The sequence below is a fragment of the Phyllostomus hastatus genome, unplaced genomic scaffold, assembly GCF_019186645.2.
Source record: "Phyllostomus hastatus isolate PE091 unplaced genomic scaffold, TTU_PhHast_1.1 phas_contig_86, whole genome shotgun sequence".
NCBI lineage: Eukaryota > Metazoa > Chordata > Mammalia > Chiroptera > Phyllostomidae > Phyllostomus > Phyllostomus hastatus.
This window is the reverse complement of record NW_025333977.1, coordinates 63,277,463-63,294,204: the sequence shown is the minus strand read 5'-3', so window position 1 is coordinate 63,294,204 and position 16,742 is coordinate 63,277,463. Positions and strand designations below refer to the sequence as shown.

Here is a 16,742-nt window from a genome sequence, read left to right as displayed (position 1 = left end):
AAAATGCAAATAACATTGTAGAATAGAACTATGCATTGCTATAGCTTCCATTTAGAAATGAAGATACTTGACCAAGTGATAAAATATGTATTCTATCTGGATGTCTTCAAATTCAAAATGTAAGAGATACACAAAGTGTGGCATAAATAAGGATGTTTTTTTTTTTTAACTTAACTCAGTGGTTCTGAGACATCAGTGTCCCTCGCTGGTTTCTCTAATGCCTACTAGACTCCACTCTTCTGGCCATGAAGAGAGTACAGTAGGCCCAGGTACTGGGCCTCCCCAGGGCAAGCCCAGAGCCATGAGGTACTCAGCCTTTCCCCACCTCTTCTTATCCAGAGGAAACCTTTTCTAGAGTCACTGCAAATCTCCTCCAGTCTACTCTTGCCTAACCCAAACTCTGGTAAAATGACTGTACTTATGACGATGAGCTCTCAGTGCATCAACATTCACCCCACAGAATGATCCGAGCTCATGACAGTGTAAAAACCAGAATAACGTTGGTGTTCCATCCCCAAGGAAACACCAGAGAACAAACATTGGGTAGGCAAACTAAAGGGCCTCTATTTGCCAAACTAAGGAAAACTTTAGAGTAAAAAGAATTCTAAAAGATAGACATTTAAAAAGAAGGAAGGTAGAAAATAAAATAATCCCACAATTGATCATTTTGAGACTTCTATGATCAACAAATATACATGAGTAACTCCTTGTAGACTGTGCCTTTTTTACACTCCCCAAATCATCTCCTCATTTTCTTCTCCTTATGAGAGTTTCTTTAATTGAGTCAAGGCTCATGATTTTTCTGTTCAATTTAATCAGCATGTCAATGCTATAGTATCTTAAGGTAAAACTATGCAGCTGTGCTACCTTCTGATCCCTCCTTTGTAGTACCTAGACTAAGAAAGTTCTTTGTAAGATAGATATTATCAATAAGTAAATAAATCTATTTAAGTACCTAGTTATATATAAACAAAAGATTTTTCTAGGTTGTAAATCTACAATACATAAGGACTTTTATATGTGCGATCTGTCCTCTAAACCAAAGAATATATAAACTACTGAATTATTTACTGAAATTGCTTAATACAATGAGTCCAGAATTTAAGTACTGTAATTCACAATTTATAAGGCCAGAAAAGGTAATTGTTGTTTCTACTCTACTAAAATGAACAAACTCAGTGGTATAAAATATTCATGTTAAATAAAACCTTTATTATTGAAAAATGAATTGTTTATGAATGGCTGATAATTTCAGTTTACAAATTTGAGTACTATTTTCATTGTAATCATTTAGGAAAAACAAAACAAAACAAAGTTTCATTAAATTTCCTCCTAGATACTTATTTGAAAATTTGTCCCAGGCCTAATAGTATATAGTACCATATTTTCCTACCAAGTCTCCACTAAGTTTCAAAGCACCATTTTAAAATAGAGATGAAAAATACTCTTCCCAAGAAATTATATAGGTTAATTTTATGATTTTATGCATGAATATATCTCTGGGGAAAGAAGAGAATAAAAATAGAAAAAATACATACAGGACAGAGCCACCCTTGGCCATTTATCCCTAAATATATTAATGAATTGTATATACCTGAGGTGATATTATCATTCCATAAAAGATTTATTTTTAGAATAAATCATTTCTCTACTTTTTAAAAATATTTCAACAGATTTGGAATTAGAATTCTGGTGGGGGTATGGATCTTTTTAGTGACCCACAGGATCTTTTTAGTGATCCAGTATCTTTTTTAGTGTCCCAGGATCTTTTCAGTGACCACAGGTTCTAATGGAGCACCAATATTATTCACCCCCATTATTCTTTGTTGTGGGAAGCTGCCCTTTACATGGCAAGATGTTTACAGCATCCCTGGCCTTCCATACGAGTTGCCAGTGGTGCCCTGCCTCCCCAGCTGTGACAACCAGTAACGTTTACAGACACTGACAAATCTCCCCACAGGGCAAATTCTCAGCCACCTCTCTTTACCTCTCATCACATTGAGAACCATTACCCAAAATCAAAAAAACAGGATTTTCCCCTGTCATTTGTGACAACACAGATGGACTAGGGCACTGTGCTAAGTGAAATAAGCCAGATAGAGAAAGACAAATACTCATTGGTATCATTTATACTAGAATCTAAAAAAAAAAAGTCAAACTTATAGAAACAGAGTAGAAATGTGAGTGCCAGGGGCTAAGCAGGGTAGGGGGAAATAGGGAGTTGGTAAAAGGGTACAGACTTTCAGTTCTAAGATGAACAAGAAAAAACAGATTTCAGTGATTCCATATGGTGTGACATTGTTATAATTTTTCTTCTAGCATTTACATTCATACTTTATTAACCTAAAAATAGATGCACTGGTATGCATTAGGGTTCCTTATTAAAAGAATAAAAAGTTCAAAGTGGTTTCCAGCTATTACATGTCATTTTTTAATGGAAAAGCTGCAATAAACATATCATATTGTTTGAACTATCTCTTTTAAAAACAGAAAAAACCCACAAATTTTGTCTGTCTTTGTCATATTGAAAATGGCAACAATTAAGCATTAAAATAATTAACTGAATCTAAAAGCCAAAATTGTACAAACAAAGATATTCAATACCAAACCTAAGTTGGCTATGCAAAGCTTTCACTCAAGTGTCTAGTCAAAGAGCAGGTATAAGGGACCCAGGGACATGGACAAGAGGGTGGGGGTTGACTGTGGGGGGAGAGTGGGCGGGACATGGGAGACCAACGGGGAAAAACAGGGACAATTGGTAATAGAGCAACAATAAAAAAGTCATCAATTTCTCAACAAGAAATGAATATTCATCTAACATTTTCTAAATTAACATAACTTATTTCCTCATGTACACTGTGGTTAACATAATATAGAAAGAAACTTTAAAGAAAAAATATACTATACATCACCACAGAAGAACAATTCATATATTTGATTTTCTTTTTTTTTTTTCCTTTTATTTAGCTTTGGGATTTGAGGTACTATAAATATCAGACATCAGACCTGTTGAGGAGATTTTTGATTTTCTTCCCTGCAAGTTTTAATGATAAGCTTTTAGAGTTTGGCCAGCTGTTTTAGGCTATTTATTGCATCAGAAAGAAGAAAGACACAGCTGCAAGATCAGCCAGGAAGGCAATGAGGAGCCTGATATCTGCTCTTCGAGGCCAAAGGAGAAAGTGAGAATGATTCCTAGGCAGAAAGAAGGTAAGAAATTGGATGAGAGATGGAAAAAGTCAAGAGGTAAATTATTCTGAGAAGTGTTTCTTACATTTAATGTGTTCAGGAATCATCTAAGGACCATGTTAAAGAGTAGATTCTGACTCGGAAAGCCTGAGGTGAAACCTGAGAGTTTCATTTATGAGAATCTCCCAGATGTTGATGTCACTGGATGATGCATGCACCACACTTTGTGTGGCAAGATTCTGGAACAACCCCTCCCTCAATATATCTCTGGAGGTAGAAGTACCATCTTTGTTTCATCACAAAATCTATGAGATTAACAAAATAAAATGAATATATTTTGCCAAATTGACATAATATAGAAATGATTTTTGTTTTCTTTATACAAAATGAGGTAGATTGTTTGTTATTTTGATATACAAGTGAATTTCTTATTGTTTTTAAAAATATACATATAAATATGTTACTAAATGACACTGGTTTTTGCGTTTTGTATACCATTAAGCAGCAGGTTCTATGGTATACTATCTGAAAGATAAATAAAAAACTCAAATTTACAAAATCAAAATTAAATTTAGGTTTGACTTTCAGATGATTAGTTTGAAATGTGTTTTCCAGCTCAATCGTGAGTTTTGATTCACTCTTTATGACTACTCAGAATGTGCTTTTATCCTTATCATCTGAATCCTTTTACACCTATGGGAAAACAAAATCCTCGCTTATTTCATCCTTTCCCTTCTGAAGCAACTAACCATGGTCTGATTATGTGATAGGTTTTGGCATTGTGTCAATGTCAAGGTGTACCAGGAAGAGAAGCAGACACAAAGATGACAGATAGATGAAGTATCCTTGATGTAAAACATCCGTTGGTGAAAAAGTTGATGGTACCATAAACATTAGTATGTTTAGGCACAAAAGTCTAAAGACTAATCTCCAATACTAAGTGGAAGTAACTCTAACCTCTTGGAAAAGAGGACCAGTGTACAAAAAAATGGAATATATACATTGATTCCTATCACAAATATTTCAAAGAAACACTTGGCATTTTCCACAGGCTATACTTGATAACAAAAAGGACATGTATAGGCATTTATTACACATTCTTAGGAATAAAAATTTTCCAAATATATGCCCTTCTTTTTTTCTGAAAAACAAAGTAAAACAAAAAAATTCTCACATAAAAAGCTTATTATAAATATTCAGGCTATGAAAATGTCACACACCTTAGTAATCTGTGTCTTGCAGGTAAAGACATGTTATAAGCTTGAAAGATAAAGGCATTCATATTTTTTCTAAATAAAATACCCAGTTTTAAACTGATCTAGACAATTTGGAAATTATTTTTAACAAAGAAATTAAGGTGACATGGGTCTGTGGTGTTGACAAATGCATCCTGCACTACTTGGACCAGTCACTGGGTTTATTTTTAAGGCTACGACTCTGGAGACTACCAACTGCTAAGGTACACTTTCAACGTTATTTAAATCTTAGAATGTCTTCTGAATCCACTTATTCTGCTCACATCACACAACATATGAGATGGTCACACCTAGATCATCTCCATGATGCTAGTGTTAAACTTAATTTTAAGCAATTTATAAATTCAGAAGGAAAAAAACTTTAAAAATTATCAGCAGTTTCACTGGACACAAATATTAGGCTCTGTTTGTTCATATATTAAAATGCATAAATGTTTCACCTGAAGTCCAGGAGTTTGCCTTTGAGAACATACAAATAATTCCTTCTGCTCTTTGAGAGAGGTAATGGAGAGAATCATGTTCCTTTTCAATATTTATTGAACTTACCCCATGTGATGGGTTAGAGATCCAGCCCAGCTCCCCTTGAATTGTTTTTGAATCCAGCAGATTGACTAAAAGAAAACACAAACACACAAACAGTGTTGAGAGAAATGAATTCCATTTGCCTTTTTAAAGTTAATAATGTCTGTTGTTGGTGCTAATATAAAAATATCAACATATTCAAAACACATGACCCTTCATTTTCATTAGACCTGTAAGGTACAAGAAGTATAAGAATATAATTATTAAAGAAACACAGCCACATGGAAAGTCAAGGAATCAAAAGATTATGTGGCTTTTGTAACTCTTTATGTCCATTTACTAAGAGAGGTTAATATTCAATTGATAATATTTTTGTTATATATTCATTAATTGTTAATACATTGATAATATTTTTTACAGAATAATAGCAGGTTTAAGGAAGAAACAATAAAAAATGCAAAATAGGAACCCACATGAATGCTAAAATGAAATCAAAATAACTTCAAAGACCACTCACTTGGATATGTTTATATATGATTTTACTATTAATTAATTTCTTAAATATGCTTCCATAATGAATCAATATTTATGTTTGTGTATTTAATATGACATTTTCATATTGTTCCTGGCCAATCAAAAACATATTCTATAATGTGTATTTTAATAATGTATAAATTACCTCATTATGTGTAACAAATAAATTGTATAGCTACTAATATGAGGGAAAAAAGCAAAAATATGTTTATAATATCACCTCTATAAATCTTCACTTATTTTAAAAAGACAATGTTACCCAAAGGTTTTAATGATTTTACTTGGAAATTTGTTACTTATTAAAAAGTCTAATGGCTGATGAATAATAAAATAAAACATGAATGTGCTTGGATTTTGGATATATTTGAAAGAGAAAGACAAATGCTTTGTTTCCAACAGAGAGAATATTTATTTGTAATGGATTATAAATTAATATATAAAAATACTCTGTTTAATTAATAACAAAGGTCTCACTTTTATTATTGATCTGTTAAATAATGGAAACTATGGTTTTGCAGCTTCCTTCTTATAAATTAGAAACTAAACCAAATATTAACTTATGGAAGATGTGAAGGAAGTTTACATAAAATACATATGTATTACTAGCATGAACCAGAGCAGGTGAATAAATAACCACAATGAGGGAGTCATTTTCATGGGTTCCATATATTCAGAATCAAAGCAGAATGTTAATACATGCATGCACATGTCCATGAGTGTTAATAAAATGTTTCCCAGTGCATGGAAAGAGCCACACTTTCTTTAATCATCCCAATTAGTTGTTTTTACAAAAAAAATTATAAAATGTTAAGAAAAATAAATAATATATTTAATAGATATTAGAATTATAAATTTTCAAATGCTGCTTTTTAAGGAAGATATTCAGTTACTTGGTTAGACAATAAATACATGAGGTGAGTATAAGAAAGGCTTCCAATCATTAAAAGAGATAAAATTTTCAAATTTAGACTAACTTTTGGTAGTGAAAAAAAAAAACATATAAACTTAACCTATTACACTAGAATTCCTTAGGTATGAAAGATTTTTTTCCTCACAATAAATTAACTCCAATGATAAGTAATTATATTTTCATGAGAGAAGCAGACAGTTGCTGCATGGATCACACAGTATAATTTTCATAATAAAATTATTTTCCTAGAATATTAGTTTACAAATTAATGGTGTGCATAATTATATTAAAATTATCTCTCAAAATTATTTTTTAAAAAACTCTACTAATTAATGTTCAGATATTTCAGATTAATCAATGTCAAAACAGTTTTGAAAATATGAGAATATATCCTCATGTATTACCGCACATGCACGTTCTTTATTCTGATAAAGAAATACCTAGGTTAGCCCTGATTGCTGTGGCTTAGTGGGTTGGGCATTGTTCTGCAGACTGAAAGGCTGCCAGTTGGATTCCCAGTCAGGGCACATGCTGCGTTGCAAGCCAGGTCCCCATTTGTGGGCATGAGAGAGGCAATGGATTAGAACACACATGAGGGACCACCAGAGTTTCTAACATCAATGTTTGTCTTCCTCCCTCCCCTTCTCTTTAAAAAATAAATAAATAAAATAAAATTAGAAGAAATACCTAGAGTACATGTTGGTACTATCACAGTCATCAGTTGATTTCTGTGAGTTTCGCATAGGATTTGCACAGTAGAATTTGCAGTGCCAGTATTCATAAATTATCATATTTGCAAGTCTTTAAGAGTTTAAATGCTTCAATATATTCTTGTGTGTGTGTAATAATTGAATATATACTTAATGATGAATTTGTGTCACTGCACATGCTAAGATGAATGGCTAATTTAATTTCAATTTTAGTAATCAGAGGAAAAACATCTTTAAGGTAAAAAGATATATGAACACTGTATCCATTCAGTAAACTACTCAATGAAATGTAGGCTAATAACTAAAAGAATGAAATGCTTGTAAGTTTTCTCTGATGATAATGTTGAAGAAAAAAGGACTGGACTAATCACATCAGCATTTGGTTTCTACTCAAAAAAGAATAGAAAGCTAAATTAAAAAAAAAGTGTATCACATTGTCAATTTAAAATAAGTACAAAAGATTAGTGAAATGTACTGCATTTACCCAGAAATTGAATTTTTAGTGCACACCATTGGCATGAATGAGGAAAACACAGTTGGCAGCATTACCCATGGCTCTGATTCCATGTCTATCAAACATAATCATATTCACCCTGGTTGTCTCACAATGTTGCTGTGGTGATCAAATAAGATAAATGCATTTAAAGCTACTACCTTTATAATATGCTATACAGAGTCAGTGTTTTTGTAAAGTTAATTCATTAAGAGAACTTCCCTTTCAGCCTCTGAATAGCATTTATAATCAGCAATCTATATACGACCTGATAGAGAAAAATGGTGACAACAAACACTTTTTTAAAGCACCTATTTTGAGTTTATAAGGTGCCTTTTTAATAGCCAAATATGAACAACACAATCTAAAATTCTAACCACTTTAAGGTGAATTATTGCTATACTGGGACTTTCAAGGATAAAACTTCTAGTCTCCTGCAATCTGTTGCATTGCAATTTGAACGTAGCATAATTGAGATGAAAGAAGGGAGTGTTAATGGCATTTGAAGGTCAACCTGTGTGAGTGATTTCTCTGTATACATTGACTTAATCTAACACTGCAATATAACATCTTTCTTTTTTAAAATTTTATTTATTTATTTTTAGACAGAGAGGAAGGGAAGGAGAGAAGCAGCAATGTGTGGTTGCCTCTTGCTTGCCCTGTACAGGGTTACTGGGGACCTGGCCTGCAGTCCAGGCATGTGCCCTGACTGGGAATCCAACAAGCGATCCTTTGGTTTGCAGGCCAGCACTCAAACCACTGAGCCACACCAGCCAAGGCTGCAATACAGCATCTTAAACACCACACTGACACAGGCAAGAACTTTGGTTACTCATGTTTTTCTTTCCAAATAAGATGTTGACCTAAACATAATCTTTCTTTTTTCTTTAATTTAATCTATATTATGCTTCTTTTTCCATTACCACTTAGTCCCCTTATACTCCCTCCCCCAGCATTTGCCACACTGTTGTCCATGTCCACGAGTCCTTTTTCCTTTTTGCTCAATCCCTCCTACCCCTAACCTCCTTCCCCCACTAGCTGTCATCTGTTCTCCATCTATGAGCCTGTCAAGTTGTATCACTGTTCATATGTCAGGGCAGATGGAAGAGGCAGATAGAATTGTGATGCAGTTTGAGTCATAACAGCAATTGGCAATATGGAAGGTTATTTTTTCAGTTGCTGAAAATTTTGAATTTCTAATTCTCAATTTTAACAAAAAAAAGAGTTAGGGAATTATTCTTAAGGGTAGGTGGGAATATATGGATAGCTTAATTCCTTAATGACTGCCTATTGCCAGGTTATGTGCCAAAGATACAAACTGCCCCTTGCCTGATTTTATGTTCTAATCAAGTGATTTCTAATTATTTTTGGTTTATAATAGGAAGCATATAATTTCATTAATTTTTACAAGTTTTTTGTATTATATATGCTATTACTATTGTACCAGTTTTCCCCTTTTCCTCACTACCCCCATCCTTCCCCTTCCCAAAGTCAATCCCCACACTGTTGTTCATGTCCATGGATGATGTACATATATTCTTTGTCTAATCCCTTCATCTTCTTTCAACCAGTTCTACCCTTCTCCCTTCCCTCTCACAATTATCAGTGTGTTCCTTGCTTCTGTGCCTCTGATTCCATTTTGTTCTTTAGTTTATTTTGTGCATTAGATTCCACTTATAAGTGAGATCATATGGTATTTGTCTTTCATTGACCAGCTTACTTCAATTAATGTAATAGTCTCCAATTCCATTCTTGCTGTTGCAAAAGATAAGAATTCCTTCTTCTTTTTTTTTTTTTTACTGCTGCATAGTACTCCATCACGTAAATGAATCACAGCTTTTTACGTACTCATCTATGGATTGGCACTTAGGTTGTTTCCAAATTTTGGCTATTGTACATAATGCTGCTGTGAATATGGTACATCAATTGTTTTGAATTGGAGTTTGGGGATTCTTAGGGTATATTCCCAGCAGTGGGACTGCTGAGTCAAAAGACAGTTCTTTTTTTAATTTTGTAAGAAAACTCCATACGGTTTTTCAGAGTGGTTGCACCAGTCTGCATCCCCACCAACAGTGCACTAGGCTTCCCTTTTCCACACCCTCACCAACACTTGTTTGTTGATTAACTAATAATGGCCATTTTGGCAGGTATTAGGTGGTATCTCATTGTGGTTTTAATTTGCATCTGTCTCATGGCTAGTGATGCTTAGCATCCTTCATATGCTCTGGGCCCTCTTTATGTCCTTCTTGGAGAAGTGTGTGTTCAAGTCCTTTGCCCATTTTTTTAATTGGATTGTTTGTCCTGCTGGTGTTGAGTCATATGAGTTCTTTTTATATTTTGGAGATTAAATCCTTATCTGATGTATCATTGGCAAATATTTTTCCCATACCATTGGTCATTTTTCATTTTGCTGATAGTTTCTTTTTTTACAATTATTTTATTTTTATTTTTATTATATTTATTTATTTTTAATTACTATTTTTTAAATTATTTTATTGCTGTTCAAGTACAGTTGTCTGCCTTTACCCCCCCGACTACCCCCCAACCCCAGTCATCCCCACCTCCCTCCCCTGCTTCAACCCTCCCTTGGTTTTGTCCATGTGTCCTTTATAGTTGTTCCTGAAAACCCTTCACCCTTTTCCCCCATTATCCCCTCCCACCTCCTCTCTGGTTATTGTTAGATTGTTCTTAATTTCAATGTCTCTGGTTATATTTAGCTTGTTTGTTTTGTTGATTAGGTTCAACTTATAGGCAAGATCATATGGTATTTGTCCTTCACCACTTGGCTTATTTCACTTAGCATAATGTTGGGAACCGCCCTGACTGGTATCAGAAGCTGAAACCCCAGCCTAGGCTAAGGCTAAGGGAATGCCCTTGGAACTGTAAGCCAGCAAGGAGACAAAAGCTTATCTCCCTGGCAGGAATGCTGCTTCTGCTGCTTTATTCATGACTGAACCCCAAAAGCTTGGTCGGTTAGCCAAAGACAGGTAAGATTCCCCATGGGGGGGGAATGACCTAAGACAGGCACGATCATTTTGGGAGGCCCCCCAAAAGAAGGACTTGGGGGGTTGCAGCAAAAGAGGGTGATGGACCCTCGTTCCTGGGCTTTGACATAGCCTGAGTTCTCAGCGTTTGGGAAAAAACCTCCTTGTCTCCCAGTTGCCTTAGTTCCTTTGCTCCACCTAAGCCTGAAACAATGACAGGGTGGTGCAGATCTGTGCTGAGAAGTGCGGATTCCCCGGGGTGATCAGGCCTAAGAAAGAACATGTAAGTTCCTGTGAAACCTTCTTTGTTTAGAATGCTTTCAGTTGAATGAGAAGGGTCTTAGGAGGCAGTTATTTTGTTCCTCAGTCTTACAGCTCTTTGACCCCAAACTCAATAGACCGGCAGAGTTCTTTGTTTTCTATGGTTCCTTACTTCCCCCAAATGAGTACTGTACTTTACCTGAATTATTATGCAGAATGAGCCCAATAAAAGCAGGTATGGACGGTAAATCAGCGCGCTCCCCACTAGGGGGGTGGCCATTTCGTCCCTACTTCCCCACAGAAACTAGTCTGTCTCTGTGCATGTGTTTTTTCTCGCGTGTTTATCGTCGAGCCATCTGCAGCGTTCCCTGGTCACTGCTGGCCGGGAACCCACACACAACAGCATAATGGTCTCCAGTTCCATCCATGCTGTTGCAAAGGGTAGGAGCTCCTTTCTTTCTGTTGTGTAGTATTCCATTGTGTAAATATACCATAAGTTTTTTTTAGCTATGTAGAAGCTTTGTAATTTGATGTAGTCTCATTTGTTTATTTTGTGTTTGTTTCCCTTGCCCTAGGCATTATGCCAGCAAAACTATTGCTATGTGAGATAATCTAAAACTATACTGTCTATGTTTTCCTCTAGAGTTTTTATGGATCACAACTTACATTTGTCTTTTATCCATTTTGAATTTATCATTGTGTATGGTGTAAGTTGGTGGTCTAGTTTCATTTTTTGCAAGTACTAGTCCAGTTCTCTCAACACCATTTATTGAAGAGACTGTCTACTCCATTGTAAGCTCTTTCCTCCTTTGTCAAATATTAATCGAACATGAAGACATGGGTTTATTTCCAGGCTCTGTGTTTGGTTCCATTGACCTATGTGTTTGTTCTAATGCCAGTACCAGTATCATAACATTTCATTATTTCAGAATATGTTCTATTTAGAGTTACATGGCATACATTATTTCTTAAAGTGATTTAAATTGGGCACATTTTAAAACATGACTATTTCAATTGAGGCATAAAGAGACTGGTTTTGGAAAAATTGTTTGGAAATAGCTGAGTTCTGAATGAAAATTCTTTTGGGTTTCTTTCACACACTGTATTCTGTGTAGTCTTGTTTCTTTTAAATAAAAAAAAAAGATGTATATATAGGTAAAGGAGTTTAGATTCATGAAAATGATAAAGAAATAGTTCGACTCCTTGCCATTGGCTTTCCAGTAAGCACTAACTTGAGACTTACTGGACAAAAGGCAGTGTGGTATCTGATGGGAATGAGAAAGCGTAGAATGGAGTGGAGAGCTACGAACAAAGTATAGAAGGAATTGTCTCAAATTGCTCTGTAAGTACTCTGCAAAGGAGGAAACCTTGCCACCACCCACCTTCACAGTCACTTTTGGCACTTACTTAGCTGGACTGTGCATTTAAGATGTCCAAGAGTCCAGTTTTCCCTTCCTTTCCAATCCTCCCTCATAATGAAGAGATCCAATCAAATGTCTGCTCCTTCTCTCATCTGCATTGACAATGTCATAATTATCTGTGTCAAGAACTTATACCACCTTCCCTTCTTGCTAATAAAAATTCAATAATATTTCTAAAAGATAGTTATTAGAATAGTGTTTGAAACAAATGTTCCCAGTTATTGAGGACAGATTAAAAACTTGGGTATAAATATCTAAAGTTCTCACTCATAGTGAATCATTAACACACCTAGATTTACAAAGACTATTTCAAAATTCTGATTCATAATGATTATTTGCCCACTTAGAAAGCTGAGAGTTAAATATCTGATAGATTGTTCAAGTAGTGCAGATACAAAGACAGTGCTAAAATAATTTTTAGAATTAATGCCACAATTTCTTACTGAAGGGGAAGAACTTTTCAATTACCTAATAACACATCAATATGCCTTGTAGTAATGCGATGGTGTGTTTTATGAAAACATTGAGTTATAAAAATTATTAAACAACCATTTCAAGGTAAACCGTAGGGTTTAATGGCTAAAGAAGTTCTGACTCTTTATAATGGGCACTTTTTTTCTTATAAAACCTTCAGTTATACAGTGTCTTAAAGCCAACTGCAAATAACTATAAAGTCACTACCACAGAAACCAAGCCCATGCTTTGATTACATTTTGCTTTTATAAAGAACAATGACATTTCCTTTCCTGTTCATGCCATCATTGTGATTGTCCCAACCACATTCCTTATGTGTTACTTACTTAATCATTTTCATCATTTTCTGTTATGACAATAAAGGTCGCTGTGCTCTTAGTTACAGATAGCAGAGGGTTTATTTAATCTGCTTCTAGGTAATACTTAAATGTCACAAAAAGAAGAAAATGATACAAGAGGCAATAGATTTTATTCTCAATATTGTAATTCTCTATGAACTATTCTTGTCAACTATATGGAATCAGGAAATCAAGATGTAGTTTCTGATAGGAATGCACTAAAGCTCTGCTTTTCATTTTTACTTTATACACCATGGTATGCCAGCGAGAAGAAATTTAGAGAAGTGAAAGTTTTACTGAGGTACTTACATATTTCAACATAACTTTTATCTGCTATGACTATATATTCTGAGTTTAATTGCTCCTGTGGGCTTCTCGTTTGCACTCATGTCTACCTAAACATAACTAAAACCTTTTGAATAGATCTGGTTAGTAGTATTGTATTTCATAGACTAAAAATTACAAAAAAAGTGTTTTTAGACTATAAACAAAGTCAGCTACAGGCATACCTCAGAGATATTGCAGGATGGGTTCCAGACCACCGCAATAAAGCAGGTATTGCAATAAAGTGAGTGGTAATCTTTGTGCTGGTGGAGTCTTGCCTTCAGTTTGTAAAAAAAAAAATGCAACATCTGTGAAGCACAATAAAAGTAGGTATGCCTGTATACTTTATCAATTGTGTGCAGATAAAAATTCTTGTAAACCATGTTAAATTTAACTCAACAGGAATTTTGTGTCATAGATTTAATTTATGACTGTTTCCCTATCAAATGGCCAGCTAAAGTCATTATATCAAAATTAAAGAAAAAATTATGCTGTGTTCAACATTTCTGTGAAAAATCTATTTTGTTACATGGTAACTGAATGCCTCATTAATGCAATATAAGCAGATTTTTGGACAAGGTAACATACTATCAACATATTCTTTCTTACCAGCTTCACCTTCTGGGCAATATTTTAGATTTACTTTTATACAGGTCCTATTTATGGAGCAAAGAGTGATTAGCTGCCTCATCTCAATCTTTGTCAACATCAGGAAGAACTCTTTGGAATCAAAACACACAGTCTCGCAGCAAGATGTCTGTGTTTTCAAGAACAGAGTGGTTCAAGAAAAGAACAAACACAGACCAAAATTCAACTTGAAACTTGGACACTTTGGCAAATGTAAACGTCTTGTTTCTAAAATGTTAAAATTTTCTTTTTTTTTAAATCGATGAAATCTAGAGTTAATTCTGATGTCAATACTATTATGGAGAAAAGAGCTATCAAAATATAATCAGGGAATGTCTCCTTAAAATGAAATAACCCTTTCACATAAATGTTTAGTGATGTTCTACTTTCAGTGAAGTTTTAGTCCGTAAACAACTTCAGTTGTAATAACGGTCCCTAGAATAACAGGTCTCCTTGTTTCTGTACCCTATCAACTGATATTATGAATCACACAGGCAAGTGAAATGTTTTCAAAAATGTAAGTTACTAAAAGTAAAACATTAATGATGGTGTAGGTATTGTACATTTTCAAGACATTTTTGCTTTTTAAAGGGTTCCTGAAATAACAGAATCACTTGTTTATATCTGATTTGAAAGGAGTTTTGACAGATTAAAAAGGGAAAATAAAAATATATTATTCAATTATGAAATTATATTGAAAATTATTAAGGCAAATCAGTGTTTGAATTTTAACATGTATATTTTGCCTTTATACCATAAATTCAGGATATTTTGGTATATACACTTTAATCAGATTACTTTAAGTCTTGATTACCAACCTGCAAGTACTAAATGATAGTAATCTATTCAGTCAGGGTTTGATGTATGGCTATGAAAATGGAATAGCATAAGCAGACTGGTCTACAGAACAACTCTAATATGGTGTTGCTTTTTTTCACCTTATTGACATATATCTGACATGCAGTATCTCATCAGTTTTAGATATATATCATTGTGATTTGACATTTGTATACATTAAGAAATGTATAAGTGTTTATATTTACACTTATGTAATACATAATAAATAAGTCTAGTTATTACCTGTCATCTTGCAATGTTATTGTAATATTATTGACTATAACCCTGAACATTACATCCCCACAACTTACTCATTTTAGAACTTGAAGTCCCTCAAATAGGAGGATTCAAAGTTTTAGCTAGAAAACAAAGTTAGTAATAAAAATGTTTCCATCTAAAAACTTTCTCTGGATATTTTTACATCAAAAGACAATTTTTAATATCAAAAGAAGTACATTATGGAATATATATATTGGTTTAAAATTCTAGAAAAAGTCAGTACATAGATTTGGTTTCATCACATTCTGGAGGATAACTAAATCTGGACCTGATATCATAATGTCATGACTGATTTCTACAAGTCCTAGATGCACACACATACAAACTCTTCAAGGTATAAATACAGGTCTTTATAGACACCCACAAAGAATCAAATTATGTGACACATGCTTATCAGTTTAATTCAAACTCTGACCCTTTTCCTTCCATACTTGGAGCATGCTGTTAATGGAAAGTATCAGACTTTAGTTTGGGTGATTGAAAACTTAATTTATCACTGGAAGAAATGGTAGAGTTCTGATGAACTTCAATGTGTTTTTTCTTGGTAGTATAGTCATATTATGAGTTGCATCTATGGAAACTTTTATTTGGAGGTAGTTCTTTTTTGATATGCAGTAAAGTGTTTCCAATATACTCACATGCACACATGTGCAGGCACTCACACATTACTTACATTAAGCTTAGATACAGGCTTATTTAAAATAACTTTCTAAATGATCTTTTAAAGCATTTTTTTTATTTTTGTATACTTATTATGTTTTCATTCTAATTATTAAAAAAATAATTCTAGATACATGCATTTTAAAAATCTGGGTTATAGCCATCCCCACCACATGAAATTAGGCCTATTTACTCTCCTTCCCCTTGCTATTATTGACATATTATTGTTATTATTAACAGTTATCTTTTACAAATCTCCCCTGTATCCCAGGGTCTCTGTTTTGGGAGGCTAACTACAGTCTTCTCTTAAAATTCATATTTCATTTTTTATAGTTTTCCTATATTAAAAAATTTTTGTATAAGTATTTTGTGGTCATCTGTCCCTCCTAAGTTATCTTCAAAGGCATAGACTATACCCTTCCCTATAACTTTCTTTCTAAAATTTAGTATGTAACTAATACCAAGGTATTCACCATTTGGTAAGTAAACAAATATAAACAACAAATTTTTATAATGTGAAAGATAAGTTCATTTTTTCTCAACATTTTTCTTGATTCATGCTAATGGTCTTTAAATGTGGGCCTTTGAAATTAAATTTAGGGTTCTGAAGTTTTCAATACCAGGGTTAGAGAAGTAAACCTACTTCATACTTGGCCAAACATAAAATAACATGTTCTTAATTAGTTTCCATAGGATCACTCTTGGAAAGGGAAATTTAAAAGGATACTACCAAGTTCATATATATTATTTTAGTTTTTCTTCCCCAATTCTGTGTAGATATTTAAGATATTAAAGTACTTAGAGTCATTTTGGACATCACTTAAAGCAAAGGTAAAGAAAAACATCTTTATTCAATGTACAAATATTTAAGGATAGCAGCTATATGCCAAGATATAGGGAGCACATGTTAAGCATAAATTAATCTA

At 33.7% G+C, this 16,742-nt stretch overlaps 1 protein-coding gene across 3 annotated transcripts in view; it reads right to left on the bottom strand.

Moving 5' to 3' along the window:
• EPHA3 (EPH receptor A3) overlaps positions 1-16,742 on the bottom strand; it is a 338,848-nt gene that overhangs the window by 311,617 nt on the left and 10,489 nt on the right. For all 3 annotated transcript variants that reach the window (XM_045851756.1, XM_045851757.1, XM_045851758.1), the window contains exon 2: positions 4,989-5,053. In XM_045851756.1, the coding sequence (XP_045707712.1) occupies positions 4,989-5,053 (65 nt within the window). The remainder of the gene's footprint in view (positions 1-4,988; positions 5,054-16,742) is intronic.